The following is a 20,181-nucleotide window of genomic DNA, read 5'->3' on the forward strand; positions in this document are numbered from 1 at the left end:
GAATGACAGAACCAGTGTCAGCGAAGGGCTGGAAAAATACAGCAAGGGTGAAGTCTTTGCAGATTGATCATATTTGCTGAACATATTATATCTCATAAATTATTCTCAGTGTGGTTTGTCCTGCAATAGACATTTTTTGAGTAAATATCTGTCCTTTTATCCTTCATACAGAGTTGCAGAGAATAGGCAAGAACACTCAAAGCATTGCAATAGTAAGTATTTAGTAAGAACTTTTGAATCCAAGGTATTAAACATTAGAGAATAGTCAAAGTCAAAACAAGTACATCATTCCATACAAAATCTGTTTCTTGGGTCCCCCTATTGTTTTATTTTAGAAGAAGACTCTTTAATTTTTGCTTTTAGAGGAAAGTCTTCACCTTTATTTCTATAGAGAAAAATGTGTCAGCTGGCTTTTATAATATGTTTTCTACATAAAATGAGGAACTGTGGTTTTTCAAGTCTAAAACTTATAAACACTGCTGAGGTTTCAAATAAAATATAGAAGTAAATACTCTGTTTAATACCATTTTCAAGCTCATTTTAAACTTGAATGTTTAGCAGAGTAGAGGAATTGAGCTGCTTAATAAAGGGATTTCCAGAAGACAGACAAATGGGAGGAGCTATTGTATTAAGAGATCTAAATCTAAGTCAGCCTTTTAGTTTGAGCATATCCTACCCACTGAAGTAGTCTCAGTTTCCCTTTCTCCTTTCCTGCTGTCTCTCAGTACGTAATTTCATGCTAAACCTGTGCCGCTAAATGTTTAACAAGGGGGGAAATGCAGTGTTCTAGGAGAGGACAGTCTTCACAGTCCAATTGCCCCAGGACTGTCTTAGAGAATCTTCGTAGCTCACAATGTTTTGGCTGCTAAGCTGGCTGTTTGTTGGCCATCAGTCACTGGTAGAAGTAGAATTGTAGAGTCTAAACACATACTAACAGATGTGTTGGAATCAGAGTATGATATATCTGCTTCCAAGGTCCAAGGCACATACTCTGCAACACTCCATGAAGATTTATTCAAATGTGCTTAACTTAGTTCAATTTTTAAAGTTTTGAATCATCTCTATTTAGCCAGTATAAGATTCTTATTTTAAGTAAATAGATTAATGTAATTTCATCAGGCTATATAGTCTTTAAGCCACAGTCCCCTCTAAATCCATAAAATATTTCACAGTAGATCAGTTAACATTATCGGTGACTTAGAAGGAGGGTCAGACTACCATTTACTAGTATCTAAAGTAGTATCAAGAAACTTCAGCAGATAACTCTCCAATTCTGCATGGATTAACAGTTGAATGCGTGCTTAGTTCTTTTCTTGTTTGTTTATACTTACTCACTTTGTATTTTAATATGTTATTTATTTTAATTTCGTAGCTATTTAATAAATATTATTATGGGAATTGTAAACATGATTATGACATTGTAAGGGTACAGTAAGAAAAGTTTCACCCAAAAGGCATCTTAAGGGCTGCTAAAAAGGAACAAATCATTTTAAAGTTCTACCAGCTATTATCTCTGGAACAGTTTGAGATAGATGAAACTGGAGAGGAGGACTCTTTATGGTCTGAATTTACTTCTTATGCTTGATTTCTCTTTCACATCCCACACTACTCACAGTATCTTCTAATCACACGAGCATAATGCTGCCTGCATAGCCCATTGTTTAAACAGCACCTACCACGGTCAGAGAAGGCTGTGCAGTGGGAAGGTGTGCTAACGAAGAAAATTGCTCTTCTTAGGTTACTCACAGTTGGCCACAGCAGCAACAACCAAAAAACAGTACGTGATCTAGGTACTGACTGAGTGGAAGAAAAATCATATAGACTGACTGGAATACATATTTTTTCACTACCTATTAGTTTCACCAAGGGCACTGCAGGAGAATCATGCCAACCCAGCAGCTCTAACATCATTGTTACCAAAGAATATGGGTATGAGAGAAAAATGCAACATCAAATGCACATGCACCATCACGTTCATTTCACATGCATGGGTACAACACTCATCAAGTCAGCACTTTTGGTACCTTTAGCACACTTAAATCCCTGGTTAGGCTAGACTTACAAACATAAAGAATGTTATCTTGTTTCAGGAAAGAATTCTTATCCTTTAGGAAGCCCTCAATAGTTTTTTCTTTCTTTTGCATGACAAAAATCTGTCCATTTTAAGGATTGTGAGCGCATCTATATTTTGCTATAGTTTGAAACTACCATTAGGTCATAATTTTTTGCTCAGCATCAGCAAACCACAATACCAGAAAGTATACTGTCCTTCTCCTAGGCACCCTCTGTGACATTTACAGTGCATATCAAAATGAACTAGAGCTTACCTCTTACATACTGCAAATTAATTGCTGGAGGAATGCTCTTAGATGCTTCTCTATCTCCTTTGCCAGCTGAGATGACTTCATGGGGATGCCTGTTCTGATCAAGCATCCAGTCAAATAGATTAAACCACAGCTAAGATGGCTTTGAATTTGAAATGGAATACAGGAAGAGAAAAGAGGCCCAAAGCTGAACACTGGCTTCAGTTGGGAAAAAACAGTACGGCCTCTGCTGGCTGCCTCCTATCTGAAGCTCACATCAGTTAGAGCAGGAGTTTTCTTTTTCCACCCTGCTTCATTAGCCAAGTTTATGCAGGTGATTCTGATTTCAGTCAGGAAGGGAAAAAAACTATCACCTCTTCCACACTTAGACCAGCAACTACTACAACTGCAGTGCTGAGACTGACTTCCAGCTGCTGCCTTTCTCCAATAGTCAATAGTGGAGTAACAGAGAAAAGTGTCTAACCTGGGCCACCAGTCTCCCTGGGGAGCTGCCATAGATTAATTGTTCATTGTTGTAATGGAACAGAGGAACACAGTGGTCTTGACTAGAAAGCACTGATATATATGCCTGGTATGTCCATAAACTCACTGGGTCTAAGACAAAGGCAGGACTCTTAAGTCACACAAGGTGAGAAGTTATTTTTCCTCTTTGAGACACACTTTCTTTTTTACTTTTTTTTTTTTTCTCTGTTTGTTTTTGGTGCTGTAGGTTTTGAGGGTTTTTTTACCTTGGCCAATGATGTTTCCAAAAATAAAAAACCAAGTAGAAAATTGTTCAGTATAATTCCTCCGACACATCATTCAGTCCTAATTCTGGCCACTTCATCCCCACTTTTTTCTCTGTGGTTACAATATATTCCATTCACACTTCTTTCATTTAGAATATCTTTTGTTTTGTTAGGATCCTGTTGTGCACAGCTTTTCCTCTATTTCCCCTTAGTCCAGATACACCTGTCAAATTTACAACCACATAAAATAATCCATACCAGAGCTACTATGTTATTTACTGGTCCCCATTTAGAACTGTGGAATTTTTGTGCTGAGTGGTCTGTAATAATTCAAGTCCACTGCAGTACTCTGGAAAGAGACTCAGATCTCTTATCCCACATTTCTCTGGAGGAAAAAAAACATAAAAAAAAATAGCCAAGGTTTGTTGACACTCCGTGTATGCATACACATATATTATACACTCTGATACCCCTTAGTTTTCCTTCCTAATATGTTTTCAAAGGAGAATACAGGACCCTATAAGAATAAAATGTTTCATACTGAATGATTCTTACTGATGTGATATGCCAAATAAAATGACTTTGCAAGAGGCCTAGATTTTGGTAATACATTTTGCCACTCCTTACCACCATGATTTACTGTGGTGTATGAGGAAACTGCTGGTGTCCAAATCCGCTGAATTAACAGAATGAATGTCACAAAAAAAGAAAACTTCAGGGTAAGAACCACTTTGAAGTAAAAACGAGATTCCAACAAAAGCCAACCGGCACAGAACTTCTAGTTATGTGGGGTGTACTAAACATCTAAGTGAAAGAATATATTGTGTAGGTATACTTTTGAAGAGCATGGAAGAGAAATGTAGGGGGAAATCCTGGCCTTTTCTAAAGTGAACACCAAAATTCCCGTTCACTTTTTTAAACCAAGATTTCATCTTGTGATTGAAGCAGAAATCAGTCTCAAAGCTGGGGCAGCAGATGGTTGAGCCAGGATTTGGGACACATATTTCAGGAGTGTAGATAGGATTCAGAAAATGCTGGTAATTAGGAATGGAACTAATAATTGAGCTTGCAGATAGAAAACTCCTGAGATACAGACTGTAATTTTAAAATTGAACATCATAACAAATGTCTTTTTACATTTTTTTTAGTGCCTCAGTAGAATAAAAATGTCATAAAATTACATTGATTGTGGCATCATAGAGAGAGCTAATGGCTTCCTAAGAGAACTGTTATGAAAATAATCAAGTTCAGAAAGTATTTATAATCATTTATAAAAGTGTTAGTTTGACTTTACCTGAAGCTCATTTCTGTATGCCTAGTGCTACTGGCACAGCATAATACACAATATATTAGTATGAGATAAGCTCATAAATAAGTCCATTACATATATATTTTTGATATGATAAATATCAAATAACCAATAATGTGGAAAATTGATTGGGAAAATAGCTATCAAAAACTATGGGAAAACATAACCAAAAGACTTCATACCACTTATTAAATAAATAACTGTATAGCTTTCCATGTTAAACTTAGAATTAGAAATAGCCTTCATTCAAAATAAGGAAGAAAACTGAGTTTTGTATATTTCTTGCTGTAAGAAAGAAAAACAATCTGGATAATACAAAAAAAATAAGTTTATGGATTTTTTGTGAGCCAGCAGTAGATTTTTTTGTTCTGGTTTGGTTAAATCAGTAAAAGTTCCTCGGTGTTCCGTACTTGGGTAAAACCACGTAATTTAATTACCTTCCTAAAATTGCCTAATCTCAAGTCTTCAATTTCTGTTTGAATCTTGGTCATTGCACTTATGAGCTGTAATGGTTTGAATGGGAATAAAGGGAGAGATTTAGCAGACTCTCCTATTGATAACCTAATGCCCATACTGATCTCACTATATTTTTACCAATTTTTTTAGACAAAAAAAAATTTTTAAAATTGAACAAAAATATAAAGAAGTAAGCACTTTGTTAGCACACAGATATATTTCCAAATCATAAATGGCAAATAAAGTGTGGTCACCCACAGGAAACTTCCTATTGTCCTAATGGATTGTGATTCAGTTTTTATATGTAAATAAGTGTTTCAGAAGTTATTGAATTCTTAATTTTTCAGGTTTTCTGTCCCTTTTCTTTCCAGTAGATACCCTATTATAATGGAGACTGTGCATATTAAAAAGAGAAATCCAAACAATAATCTTTTATTTGCGAACAAATATATTTGACAGAGCATACATTCTTTAGAGTGTGCACTAGATGTTAACAATAAAAAACATTCTATTTCCATTGAATGTTTCTTCTTTGTTATAAAAAGGAAAGTTTACATGTATTGAAGTCCGATTTCACCTTGAGAGGCAGATGGGTTACTATCTCATCCAGATGTACATACCGAGTCTATTGATTGTGATTCTCTCCTGGGTGTCATTTTGGATCAATATGGATGCAGCTCCAGCCAGAGTGGCTTTAGGCATAACAACTGTGCTGACGATGACAACTCAAAGCTCAGGTTCACGAGCATCTCTTCCAAAGGTAGGCGAAATTTCCTCTCTTTGTACTACATTAGTCATAATGTTATGTGACAAACACTTTCAGTCAACCTTATGTGTTTTGATCATTAGCATTCAACAATTTCTAAAGGAGATAAATAATTTTGAAACATTGAGGGGTTTTTTTTATTTCTCCAGACAAATATATTTTACTTCTCCCATCTCAACTATTTAGCCAACCATATATATACTAAATTCCATGAACCTTAACAAGAAATGCAAAAAAAAATGTTATTCAATACTACATAAACCCTGCTTAGTAACTGACTGGCTCATCCTTTTTCACGTCCCAATATCTGATGACATACTAAGAGTTACAACTGAAATTCTAAAGGCCATACATCCTAACCTGTTCTCAGTTATATTCCTTTCTCAAAAACTGCCAACAGTGAATTAACTCATTAGTTACAAACACAGTTACATTAAAAAGTAGAAAAATGTGAACCTAACCACCTCCAAAGAATTGTATAAAAAATGTTAACAAGACAATGTAAACTGCTTAAAATTTATTTCTATTATTAATTATTTCAGTTTTCTGAATTATAATTATTTTAAATATTTTCTATTTCATGTTAAGGCTTATTCCTTGACCTTCTTCATGTGTCATTGCAGTTAATAGAAATAAAATATATAGAGTAGAATACACAAAGTCACGTTCAGTATTAGCTTGACCATGATATTTTTACGTTACCTAATTACGTTTTTTTCTAAGTAAAATAGATAGCCCTAAGGCAGTTGAACATGCTTTGTGTCTCAAATATATGGATCTGAATGCATCCAAATGCCACATCAACAGATAGGAAAACGGAATTCTCTAAAAGCTCAGAAAAACATTGTAAGAGGTTAACAGAGAGCTATGTGTGTGTTTTGTCAGATTTTGAGGCCTGAAGCTGGCTACGCTTGCTTATATAGAAAAGCTCTTGTAAATCTGCGCACAAAGACAGAGCAGACCTTACTTTCTTGGTTCAGATTATGTCCTGCATCTGAGCTTTGCCATATGGAATTGCAATGAGCTCTATTCTGTCTCTGATTTTCAGTACTTTCACTGTGTCAAAATTACAGGACTAATTTGAAACTATATATTTGATTTACTGTGACTATATTAGCAATGAATGAACATATCAGAGTTCTCCACCTACGTCGTTTCTTCTACCTAATTTTTATTCCAGGAATTTTCAGTTGCATCCATTTTAATAGAGGAATCCCCACTGCTCCTACTATAAGCTATTCTTTAGTTCCTTAGTGTCATTCTCAGATCTCAGTGGGACAAATGGAGGAAGAGAGTGTGTTGTGGATTATTTGGTTTGTGATGTTTGTGATAAGGAACTGTTAATGATTTAAATACATTTTGTGAAAGAGTAAATTAAAAAAAAATTCATAGATTGAATTTTTATTCCTCTTATTACGTAATTTCATGTTAAATTTTGCTTGATAACAGTAGTGTTGGGATGTGGAGGTATTAATTCAGACCTGCTGACATGAAATACTAAATTTCACATCTGTGGCTTTAACATATTCGGTCTTCTCCTATCTTATCTCCATAGGTGTCATATGTCAAAGCCATTGACATCTGGATGGCAGTGTGTCTGCTCTTTGTATTTTCTGCACTTTTGGAGTATGCAGCTGTAAACTTTGTGTCAAGGCAGCACAAAGAACTTCTGCGATTCCGTCGTAAAAGGAAGAAGAGCAAGGTAAATATAATGATATCCATAGCTTTGAAGGAGAATCTGACTGAATTATGCCAGGATATAGGGTTAATTTTTTAAACATACTACAGCCTAAAGTGGCAATATAACTAAAATTGCAGCACAGCATAAAATTCATTATAGGTAGAGGGTCACTACAAGGACTGTGAATTGCATCAATCCAACTTGAATTCCTGCAAGGGGGATTAAGAGGGATTTAAATGAGGCATGGACCATGTAGGAGCCATCTGCACAAACATGAATTTCACTCTGTTAGAGGAGATAGATTACTCTTCAGTCAATGAATGTTACTGGTATTTGCAACAGTTTGTACTACATTGAGATTCAACAAATAATATTTCCTAATTTAATTCTAGTGCTCAATTCAAAGCCTTAACAGTTTCATGAAACTATTCTTTAATACAAGAAATACTTTTTTCAAATAACATTATTAGTGGAAGAATAAACATTTTACTTTAAAGCGCTGATAAAAGTGGTTTTTTTTTTCTTCTGTCCTGTTAATTTAGTGTAAATTGTTCATATAAATAGTAAAAAACTTTAGTATGGTAATGGTTATTAATATTTATTTCAGAGCTGGAGATATACAGACTACCATAAAAGCACTACCAGTGTGCAAAGTCAAACAGCTAAGGCTACAAGTTTGAACTCTGAAGTCTGTAGTTAAATCAAGCAAGAAGGAAAATTTCTTACAGCAATATATAGTTCCTACTTCTGATTTCACAAAGAGTAAATAGTTCTCCAGCCTACTCAATAAATGACCACCCACCTTTCTGCAGGCTTTCAGTCACCATAGAATATTATAAGAGTCTTTCAGTCACCACTAGAATATTACAAGTGAATGGAAGTCTGGCCATAGCAACATGATTCAATTCCATTGTCTTTCATTCCTAAAGATTTACCTCAGTTTGCTGCTTAAGTGCAAGGAGAAGACATTTTATAGGTTAGAAGATATTGAAGATCTGCACTGCTGTAAAGCCTACCTAAGCAGTGTCTGCTAGTAAGACTCTCTATTAAGAGGCAGGCTGGACAGTCAAATGAAAATGATATTTTCACACATTTGCCTGCCTTGTGTGTTGATCCCAAACTTCTTAAGCTGCACAGAGAAACTCATGTACTGTAGCCCAGAGGGTGATTCATGTACCTGCTTTCAACATTCATCCCAGTGAAAAATGAGCTTTGTTCTTCTCCCTGACAGTAGCAGAAAAAATAGAAGTTTTGTGACAGGGTATTTGTTTCTGGAATATGGCAGGTCTCTGAAATCTACTTAAAGGTTTGGAATGGGAAGAATGGGAGGGGGTAGGCACAGATTACTGGACAGATGTAGGTGAGCCCCAACAAATGCATGATGTATCAAATACAAACAGCTGTGATGAGTGATAGATTATGTCACTATACCGTTAGTCCATTCATCTTTCTCACCACATTGAGAAAATTTCTTCAGGATCTCAAGCAAATTTACCACATTCAACTTCAATGATATCTTTCTTAAATACAGGTCAGTTATAATGAGCACAGGGTTAGAAACTGGCAGGTGATACCTTCCCTCCTCAGAATCAAACTAAATCTCTTTCCAGCTCCCTCTCAACAAGACTTCAAATTCACCAAAGACACTTGTTCAGCAATCACAATCAATGAAATTTCAGCTTAGAGGTATGTAAGGGAGGATCCACGATATACAAAGCAATTCTAAGAGAAGACCCTTAAAAAAAAATATGCACATGAATAACTTCACTGACTTAAGTGTTTTGCTGCATTAGTGCTTAACATAACAGTATTTTTGAATTTACTCTTAAAAGTCCTTATTCTCATTTTACACCTCATTAAACGGTCTTTAGCTTCAGGGAGGTTGCCTGCTAGGTTGTCATAAAATTACAGGGTTAGACTTAGAGACTTCAAGGTATGTACTAAAGCATTAAGTACTCCCCTTAGATTCTGAAGGATGGAGATATGCACTTCAGTGCTTTTCTTCATAACATACCCAGGTGAGGGTATTAAATATTTTGGGGGATATATGGCTTTCCCTTCCTCCTGTATCTGTAAGTTTCATCGTGAGACAGGCTTCTCAGTATAAAGTTACCAAAAAATACTTTGTTCTTATTCAAGGTTATGATTTTAGAGAAACAGTAATTTTTCAAAAACGTTTAATTTAACTAAATGTTTCTTGACTCACTCCAAACCCATGTAGAGCTAGAGCTCCTGGCCAGAATTAACCTCTTAGAGTACACCTTCTCAAGCTTTAGAGACAGCTCAGCTAACTGATTCTCTCTTTCTCAATGGTTTATCAAACCATTCCTTGCCCAACAAGTATACAGGACTGGAAACATTACAGCATGGATATTTTTTTTCTTCCAAAAAATTTGGATCACATCTGATACCGTGTGGTATACAAATAATAAGTTATGTTTTACAGATTAAAAAATGCAGTAAATAACTAGCTTTCCTTACCAGAATTAATATTATTCATTCACCACAATTTCTAACATGAAATGCAGGCCCCAGGATCATAAGTCAAAGTAACTTGTTTTCCCTTTCTCTTTTGTCTTTTTCAAAATTGGTTACTACAGCTCATGATTATAAAGTTTGGTATGCTTGTTATCCTTTTAGACTAGGTCAAACAGACACTGGCTGTCAAGAATTAGATTGCATTGACTTTTAAAACTGTATAAAGAAATGTTCATTTGACCACAAAGCCAAAAAAGGTGAAAAGAAGTTATTTTAAAAGGCTGCATTTAAAATAAACTTCCCTTGAACATTAAATCTGCTTCCTCTGCAAAGTGGAAAACACTATTCTATTCAGTATTTATGTCCAAAACTATTAGAGAAATAAATCAATTAGGATAACTTATCAGACTTTTACATTCTGCATGCTTCTGTTCTTGGGACATTTTACTAATGTCAGGTTTTTCTACCAGGTGAATTCTAATCGTTAAATACAGATTTTTTTTTTTTTTTTTTCACTGTCGTTTTATCTGCAAGGGTACAGCAACACTTGTAGTGATTTGACTGTGTTGCAAAAGTCAAAAAATAGATGAGCTTGGAAATATTTCATTTCAGGTATGTGTTGACAGAAGAGAACACGTATGAATAATACCTAATTGCAATAAGGCAGCTGAAGAATTTCCAAAGTCCATTTTCTTTGTAATTAGAAAGATATGCTTGTTGCAAGAAATATTTAGTTTTACCAATAGTGCAACGATTGAATTTCAGTGCCTTTGGGAGGTCAAAGGATCCATTTTCCTGACTTAAGTCAAAATCGTTTATACCTAATTCATCCCAGTCAAAAATATTCTACAAGCTCCTCTGAAATCTATTCCAATTGTTTGAAATGTTTTTTACTAGTGCTTTTTTTGGCCTCTAATGGCTTGTCTAGGAGGGGCACAGAAAACAGACTATTTCATTCCTTTATGTCACCATTTATGCATTTCCATTCAGTCTTTTCTTTAAGTATTCCCAGCTGGTACAGTTTTGGGGCTTGGTTTGGGGTTTTGGTTTGATTTTTTGTTTTGTTTTGTTTTTTCTCATTTACCTTCCCTGGAAATTCTCCTAATAAGTCCGTATACTTCCTCAAAACTGTGTTTGCAGCATGAACAACATAAAATCTATCCAGTAACAGTTGAGAGCAGCCAAAGGATCAAATTATTCAAGTTATACACTTGCTGATTCAAACCATTTTACCATTTCCCTTTTAAACAACATCATGTTACTGACCCATATCAAGATTGTGACCTTCCATATCTTCTGGGTCATTTTCCAGAACTGCTGCAGAGCCATTGGCTTTCCATCTTATGCTTGTGAAGTTGATTATTTCTGGCTAAATACAGTACCTTGTATTTGCACCTACTGACTCTCCTCCTGTATTTTTCAGATGCTTTGTTCAAATCATTGAATTCAGTTTTAACTCTAAACATATCCCCAAACAAATTTGAAGGTTTTCATAGATTGTAATATTTTGTAAATTTAATTAAAACTTTGGATTATTTCCATTGCTGGTTGAAAACACAAAGAAACTGGAATCTCTCTCTTAAAAAGCATATGATGGAACTCAGATAAGACCCTGGCAATAAATTATACAGTTATACAAATTGCAATTATGTACAGAGCTGTAATAAGATATTTTGGGATACAAAGCTCATCTATTCTTGCCATTTTCCTAATGCTTTTTCCAACTACAGTCACTTCCTCTTTTTTACACCATCTAGTTCATTTGCAACCTCCCTTCCCAGACAACAGTAACAGCAGCAGCAAAGGCAATTCTTAGGTATAACAGCACCCTCTGGCCATCCTTTTTATGATTGTAAGTATGGACCTCATTCAATAATTCCAAATAACTGAATAGCAAATTTCTTTCCGGAGGCTCAATACAGTTAGCACAGAATTAACAAAAATTTTGAAGTGTCTGGGATTGTGTTATAAATACATTTATAAGTAAAAACTATTATTACAACATAATATATAACCTAGTCATTGCATTTGTCCGTAAGCATCGTAATAGACATAGGAGATTTCTTTCAAGTGTCTAATATCTTTATGATTACAAAAATGGCATAATGAATCCTGAGAACAGAGGAATTTTAGTTCCTTATTTGAGACTTCATTTGATACTCAGTATATGAGCCATAGTGCTTTGTCTCTGACAGAGAGAAAAAACCGTCCAGTAAACAGAACTATTCCAGAAATGTTCTATTACCATTCCTTCAGAATTAATGACTATTAATGATTATTTTACGGTTACACTCCATTCCTTCTTGAAAGACAAAAGGAAAAAAAATGGCAGAATTAGAAGTCATACAGGGGTACTGAAGCACAACTATGATCAGTGCTTTTTCTTCATTGCATTTACATTCTATGGGGGAAAATATTAACTCTGTACATATATATATATAACAACACTGAATAATAACACTTTTATTTTAGATCAGCTGTTAATATGTATTAGTTTTCAAGTCTATTCAATCTTTTAATTCTATTTTCAAAAATCTAAAGATGACTATATCTTTAGAGAGGAAAATAGACATGCAAACTAGATTGTCTTTAATGGTAATCACACCTCTTTTCTTTTGTTTTCTTTTTGGTCAACCCATCCATTTTGATGAAAGTATTTTGAGGGAGTTCTTGATGGAAATGAAATCAGTGAATCATTACAGCATAGCAATGGCTTGAGATGTACAGGACCTATAGACGGGACTTTGCCTCAAATCTACAGTACAAATTTAAGGGTAAATTATGAAGAAGATATCCCATTTGTCATAGTGTGATATGCAATCATTAATAGAGGCCCTGTCCTTTTGTCTGAAATAACGTCTTCCCATGTGAACTTCATATACCTTCATTGCTACCTGTATGTGATGACGTGAAATGTTGATAAAGGTACTGTCTTGTTAATTTCATAATCCATTTTGATCTGTTTTAATCTGGATTAAAACATAGTACTAAAATTTTGCGCTGTTTATAGTGCAAACCAATTCATTAACACTTTCCTTCTCAAAACTGAACAGTAAAAATATAGTGTTCAAATTACCAGAGCCAAAGCTTCAAATAAGCTGCTACCACAACCTACAATCAATATGCTATGATGTTATTTTCAGCCCTTATATATATTATTCCTCAAGGTAAATGTATTATTAAATATATGGATAGAAGACAACACGGTCACAAGACCACAGACAGTGACAGCTTTCAATTAATTTATAGTTAAGTATTTTGTAGAACAACACTGATAGAGAAATAAACGAATTGAAATTACTTCCTTCAAATCTCCAGAGAATTCTAACTTTCTAAATGAAAACTGTTATCTAAATTTGCTTCCATAATAAATTACAGTAATTTTAATAGAAATGATAAAATATCTAGCTCTATGCAGAATAGCTTTCCAGTTGTTAATTTTAGAGCTGAATGTGTGAAAAGTGCATTCAAATCAAACTCTTACTAAAGTTCATTTTTGATATTATTTTTTAAAATTTATCAAAAACCTATAAGAAATCATTTTCTTTTCTTTGCTGAGGATCCACTAAAATACACAAAGGGGAAAAAAAAAGCTTTCTTATTACTTAAAAGAAATAAAATTCAAATAATCTAACCAATACTCAAGACTTTTTCAGGAGAATTCGCTGTCCAGATTATCAACTGGAGTATACAAGGTATATATCACCAATCTTTTAGGTGATTTCTAAGTGGTGGACTCAGACCCCTGAATTCTGAGATATATTTCTACCCAAAAAGACAGACTTTAGCCAAGTCAATCAATAATTAAAAAAAATGGAGTGTGTCACTGACATTTTATATAAATACCTTTGAAAAAGCTCTCAAAAGCTGACATCAATAATAACAGCACAAGCAGCCTCATACGAATCTGAGGCCAAGTTAGTGATTTTGCTGCATTATGAACCTGCTGGAAAACTTGCAGAACCACATTTTGTATAATCAAAATGCTACCCCAAAAAGAACTATGGTGGCACTTCCTGCATATCCATCAGCCCTAGCACTTTGGTCTGACTTGGCAGGCTCCAAACATCCTGCCTGACCTCATGGAGACACCATTCAACAGACACTGGGCAAAAATTCTGAACTCCTAGAAGGACCTTCACATCACTTCCTCAACAGCAGCAAGCATTTCCAAGCAGCTTGCTGGCAGACTGAATACAGGATGTCTGCAAGCAAACAAAAAAAGGAGAGATGTGTCCTTTAAAACATTCTAGGGGGTCATTCCATTCAGGTAAGCTGAATAAAGAGACAGTAAAGTCTTAGTATATAGTGCCTCATTCTGAAAACCTGCAGAGCTGAAAGCTGCTACTCAGGAATTATTTTACTGTCTTTCTCAGCCTGTGCAATCATAAGCATTATTTTCTGGAGAAGCATGAAAAGACAAAACTCTGAAATGCACATACAACAGTGTTTAAATGGCAAGTTTATGGTAAAGTCTCACAGTCCATGTATTTGTAACTTTATACTTCTGTTAGCTGAAATACAACGCTACAACTCCTCTAGAATACAGCTGCTTTAAAGATGTTATTTCCTATTCTTTTCTGATAGGAGAGGAATACTATTGCAGTAATTAAATCTCTGTTTATCACGTCATCAAATAATGATCCTATCATTTTGTATTTCTGTTTTTCATTTCCATAGTAATGTAAGTCAGTGATTTTTCCTCCTCCTTTTCCTTCATGTCAATTTTTCTTTATTTTTATGTTTTTAAAGGCAAAATCTAATACAGATTTGAAGTACAAGTTTCGGTGAACTATATTAGTCTCTTCATTTATTTAGTTTACCTATATGAAAAATTATTGCAGCTGGGGGATAACTACAGCTCTGCTGGATGGTCATGCTGATGTCCAACTAATTCACTTCAAACTTAGTAGTTTACCTACATTCTTTTGTAGCTAACTTATTCAACTATTAAGAAACCTAATTGGAATTTTTTTAAACACAGTGATTAAAAAGGGTTCTTCAAGTAAGTACTACTTGATGGAAGTTTTAAATATGTTTAGAATTAATTCTCCATTGAAAAACATTTTCAGATTTTCCAAATGTCACAGGCAGTTTCAGAATGAAAAATTTGGATGCTTGGATTTTAGCTGAGCTCTTCGAGAAATTGCATTTGTATATACTAAGAGGTTAAAGTAAAACAAAAATTGTTTCAGAACTATTGAATTGAAACTCTAATTATTTGACTTTAAAATATAAATAAATAAATATATTTTTTTTTGCTAAGAAGTGCTTTAAAATATCAAAAATTCTCTTACAAAAGGAAAATTGCTGTTCAACTCTTTTTATAATACTTATGTAAATTATTTTTCAAAATAATTATTTAAGAACCAACATACACATAACAATTTATATATTTCACAGAAATCTAAAATCCTAAAACAACTAGGATAAATTAGACATGAAAAATAGATATTCTTGAGTTTAAAATTATTGAAAAAAATGGTAAATACCATCAGAATCATGTAACTATCCCTGAGGAGCCTAAATAATGAGGGGTATACTGGAATATATTTCAGAAATAAATTTGGCTTTGGCTTCACAGACTATGTATCATTTATTTGCCTGCATATGTGCCTCTTTTACTGCTTGAGGATACCTATAACCAGGTAAAGGGAAGTAAAAACTATGTCTTCAGACAAAAAGTACATTTTTTAATGAAAATTTGAATAATTTAAATATAAATTAATATTTTAGATATGAATAATGTAAATATGAAATATGAAAATCTATCTTCAGACCATCTAATTTTGTGTCTGTGCCACGTGATTAAAAATCACTTTCTCTTATAGTTCCCTGAATAATGAATGTCTTTGCCAGTTTTCGCCTGAAATGACAGAAGAATGAGTTGAAAGAAAATTCTGGCCTTTAGTTTTCATTCATTGTATTTTAAACTAAGACACTTTGCATATTATTCTCTTTATCTGATGATATCTGAGAGAGCGATCACAAACTGGAATGGCCTGCCCAGAGAGGTGGTGGATTCACAGTCCCTGGAGGTTTTTAAGATGAGGCTGGATGTGTCACTGAGTGCCATGATCTAGTAATCACAGTGGGGTTGGATCAAGGGTTGGACTTGATGATCTCAGAGGTCTCTTCCAACCCAGTTAATTCTATGATTCTATGATTCACAGGGATCAGCAGAAATAAGGTATACAGATACAATTAACTAAATATACAAGGGCCAAATAGACAGAATTCTCACTAATATAATTAATGTGCACAACATTAGTGGTTTTATGATGAGTATCTCTAGATATCTAGAGGCCAGGATCCCAGTTTGTTAAACAATGTACAGACTTGATGGTTGCTGTCTAAAAGACCGTTGTGAAGTTTTTTCTTTTGAAGACTGGGGATATTTACTGTAAATGGGGAAACCTAAACCAAATCAGAAGTTGTGTGTTCAATTACTGCTAGTTTACTAAGCTTTCTCATTTCTCTAAATAGATTACAAAATTTTTAAACAAATAGAAAAAAAATCTGTGCTTGTTAAAACTCCTGCAATATTTTTGTCAGAGACTGATAGGTATGAAATTTCAACCAGTTAAGATAAACTGTGGATTCAAAAAGTCACTGAGGTAATGGTGCAATTGCTATTTAGCAACAGGTAAGATTTCTGGAAATAATAATAATTAAAAAAAAAAATCAACCTTCTTGCTCTTTTTCTTTTTTATTTCTTTTATTTTGTTCAACAGGATGATGATGCACGTGAGAGTCAGTTTAGTTTTACAGCATACGGAGTGGGCCCATGCGTGCAAGCAAAAGATGGAATGGCACAAAAGGGGCCTAATAATCCTGTTCAAGCTGTACCAAAAAGCCCTGATGAGATGCGAAAGGTATTCATTGACCGGGCCAAGAAGATAGACACAATATCCAGAGCTTGTTTCCCGTTAGCCTTTCTGATTTTCAACATTTTTTATTGGGTAATTTACAAAATCATCAGGCATGAGGACATTCACCAATAACAAGACTAAGGCTTGTAGTACATAAAGATCTGGCTGTCACACTCAACCAGAGGCTTTCTGTTAGAAAAGCACATCAGAGGAGTGACTGGAAGAGTAAAAAACACTGAGGTGGTGAAAAAAGATCCTGTGTGGCCTGAAATGACCAGGATGGAAGAATGACCCCCAGAGAAGATACATCTGCTATTGCAAACTTTCCTTGTCAAGCTAAATATTAACAAATTATTCATTGTAAATCACTCTCTAATGAAGCTTTACTGCCAAGTATTTATACATACTGTTACACAGTGGTATAACTGTACAGTACTCTCTGATGGTCCTTAATTTTTTTTTTTAATTCTGGTGTATTTTCAATTTTAAAAATGGCTCCTGAGTATGATAAACCCCAGTGTTACAGAATAGATTAGTGTTTGTAACCTTGATTTCAATTTTATAGTATAATGACCAATTACTGATTGGAGAAAACAGTTTAAAAGACTTGATCTAGTCGTAAGGACAGTACTGGTGGTTTTGCAGTGAATATATTTGACAAATTAAAGTCATATAATTTATTAAATGTACTTCATATTACTGTTCCCTTGGGAGGTGTACGTTGAAATAATCTCCTACACCACAAGGTATACAGCCTAATAGTCTGCCTATCACATGAGAAATATATTAAAATTTGTAAAGTATTGACTTCTGCAAAGGATTTTTTTTCTTTTAACTACTTACACTTTGATAACTGAAACATATTTTTTAATATATTTTATATTTTAAGAGGTTTCTTTCTCAATTCATAAAACTCATACAGCTAGTGAAATAGACAAATTACATCAAAATTTTGCAACACTTCACTTTGATTCAGTGCAAAGAGATCTTGGACCAGAACTGAAAGCAAATAATGAACTCCATCGAAGCATTTGGAGGATGAACACAGCTATGCTTATGCACGTTCATCTCCTACATGTTACATAAATATAGAAAGCTTAATTTATGAATATCTCAAGTTTTCTGACTCATTCTTTGAAGTTTATTAATATAACTTAGATATTGGTTAAGAAGCACTTCCCAGCTTTGGAGAAACACGAAGCTCATTTAAAACATAAAAAAAGATCTGAATGGTCTTTTACATTTACTGTATTTCACGTTAATAAATAGGAGAGCAATCATTAAAACTCTTAGAAAGATCTTCCCTGTTTAGGTTGAAATTAGTCATATTAGTTACTTCTTTGAATTGTAACACCATAGATCAATTTTGTCTATTGGAAAACAAAACCATGCTAAGATATAGAAATGTATCATTTAGAATTATTACATACTCGAAGTCCAGTAGCTGAAGCTGATTCTCACTGCAAAATATTTTTATTTTGAACAGCTTTAAAATTTGTGGTTTGTTGTTGCTTAGAATGTGTATACAAAAGCAAAATCAGCTGGAAACAAACATCTGGTACACTGCCAAAGGCATGGTGCATATGAAATAGCAGTAGCAATGTAACTCTGCATTGAGTAACATAGCAACCTTGGGTTTGGTTTGATTTGTTATTGTTTTCCTCCAAGGATTACTTAGAGAGATTCTAAAATAGTAGCTCTCAGATTTTGTTAAACTGTGTCAGAAAGAAGGTGTATAATCTGATTTATTTTAAAACTATTATTCTTTTGTAGTTTTACTTCATTTATGATCTAAAATTAATTCATTTTACTTAAAATATTTTTCCCTGATGGATGATGTCTGCTTTTTGTTGATCTTTTTATATGTGTTTTCTAAAAAATCATGTTCACTTATGAAGGTGCTCACCTGTGTGTGAACTAATGGTTGATATTTCAGTTGAGTTATATTCACCTCTCTCAAACATATCTGTATGAAAAGGGATGTTAATTTGCTTCTGTTATCAGCAAAGTCAACTGTATTTTGTTTAAGGGCTGTTTTCAAATGCGCATAACTTTTTGGCATATCATTCTACTGCCCTCAGGTGAGTAAAGATGTTCTATTTTGACATAATGGAGTCAAAACCTCTTCTGAACTGGTTTTATGGGTTGTTTTTTTTTTTTCTGTTAACTTTGCCAAGGTAACAGAGGCCTCATGCAGAAATGATAAGTTAAAATTCAAGTTTCATTTAGATTATTCCTAAATGACTTAGTGTAAAGGCACATGATAGAGAAAGAGAGAAATGTCATTTGAGATGATAAGAAATTTCAAGGCCCAAATGCCTGCTATTTACCACTGACTAGGGAAAAAGTCCAAAAATGCCAGCAGGCATGCCAGCCCTCTTTACAAAGCTAGTATCGACAGCTACGGACATCAGCTAAGATTAGTGTGGGAGTAGATTCTTTTGTAACTGTACAGTGAAGTAGCAGGGAATAACATTAAGAAGACGCAAGAGTTGAAAGGCACTCTGCAGTATTTGTCAGGCTGCAGTATTTATGCTACAGTTCCATGAAAGAGACAGTGGAGAAGCAGAAAAATAATTATCAAGGAAATAATGCTTGAGGTGGATGGTATCTAGCAGGATTCCACCCACATATAAAAAAGAATCTGTTTTTTAGGCTGAAATAGATAGCCACCTCATTTCACCATCACTGGATCGGGGCTGAGCACAAGTCCTTAGCAAAGTCACACAACAAGGCTTCTTTTAAGCCCAACCCCTGTATGACAGGCTAATGGGGCTTTGTCAAAGTCATTATTCACCATAGGTGCAGACCCTGTACTTCTCAGGTCATGTTTTTGTGGTCTCTGTAGGCCAGCCCTATACTTTAAAAATAAAATAGTGGTACTAGAAGGACATTGTAACACAGTGAAAACAGAGGGAGGCACTGTAGGATCTGAAGGAACACTCCAAGAACACAGCTACTAAAGAGCTAGCACAGTCACTACAAAGGAAAAAAACGAAGGATGAGACATTCTCATTATTTTTCCCAGTCTCGCAGTATCCTTGCCATAGGTACACTTGTTCAGGTAGGAGCAGTAGCTACAGGGAGTAACAGTTTATATCAGCTGCTGCAAAGTACATATTGTTTTTCTGAGAGTAGTTTCTACCTGTGCAGATTGACTTCCACACCATCCACTTTCCTAATGTAAAGAGAAGCGGAACAAGAAGGTCCAGGATGAAAAGTGTGGGCTGTGCATAGCATAGCAGGGGCCACAGGGAGAAAGACGAAAGCAGTGCCTCTCATATGACTGTCTTTTCTTCCTGCACTAAAAAGAGATGTGGCCTAATACGTGTCATCCCTCTTAAGGCAAAAAACTCCAGGACCTTGAGAAAACATAAGAAAGGTCCCTTTGAGGTGCAGTAGAAATACTGAACTACCACAGTACCAGACTCCTGCTTAAATTTGAAACAGCAAAATGCATTTTATTTTTAAAACTATATTCAAATACCAACACAGTAGGCTCTCATTAGGTTAGAGGAATGGCTTTTTTTCTCTATAATGCTGAAAAAATATAGGAGGCTTGAAGAT

The 20,181-nt window shown here is 34.5% G+C and overlaps 1 protein-coding gene across 3 annotated transcripts in view; it reads left to right on the top strand.

The window, feature by feature from the left end:
* GLRA3 (glycine receptor alpha 3) overlaps positions 1-18,814 on the top strand; it is an 89,542-nt gene extending 70,728 nt beyond the window's left edge. For 2 of the 3 annotated variants that reach the window (XM_027886943.1, XM_027886945.1), the window contains 4 exons: positions 5,363-5,577; positions 7,139-7,285; positions 12,397-12,516; positions 16,477-18,814. In XM_027886943.1, the coding sequence (XP_027742744.1) occupies positions 5,363-5,577; positions 7,139-7,285; positions 12,397-12,516; positions 16,477-16,746 (752 nt within the window). In that variant the 3' untranslated portion in view covers positions 16,747-18,814. The remainder of the gene's footprint in view (positions 1-5,362; positions 5,578-7,138; positions 7,286-12,396; positions 12,517-16,476) is intronic. The other variant, XM_027886944.1, reaches the window with a different exon arrangement.
* The last annotated feature ends 1,367 nt before the right edge of the window (positions 18,815-20,181 follow it).

This window comes from Empidonax traillii, unplaced genomic scaffold (assembly GCF_003031625.1).
Source record: "Empidonax traillii isolate 1590-97213 ecotype Southwest subspecies unplaced genomic scaffold, ASM303162v1 scaffold198:size1128796, whole genome shotgun sequence".
Lineage (NCBI taxonomy): Eukaryota > Metazoa > Chordata > Aves > Passeriformes > Tyrannidae > Empidonax > Empidonax traillii.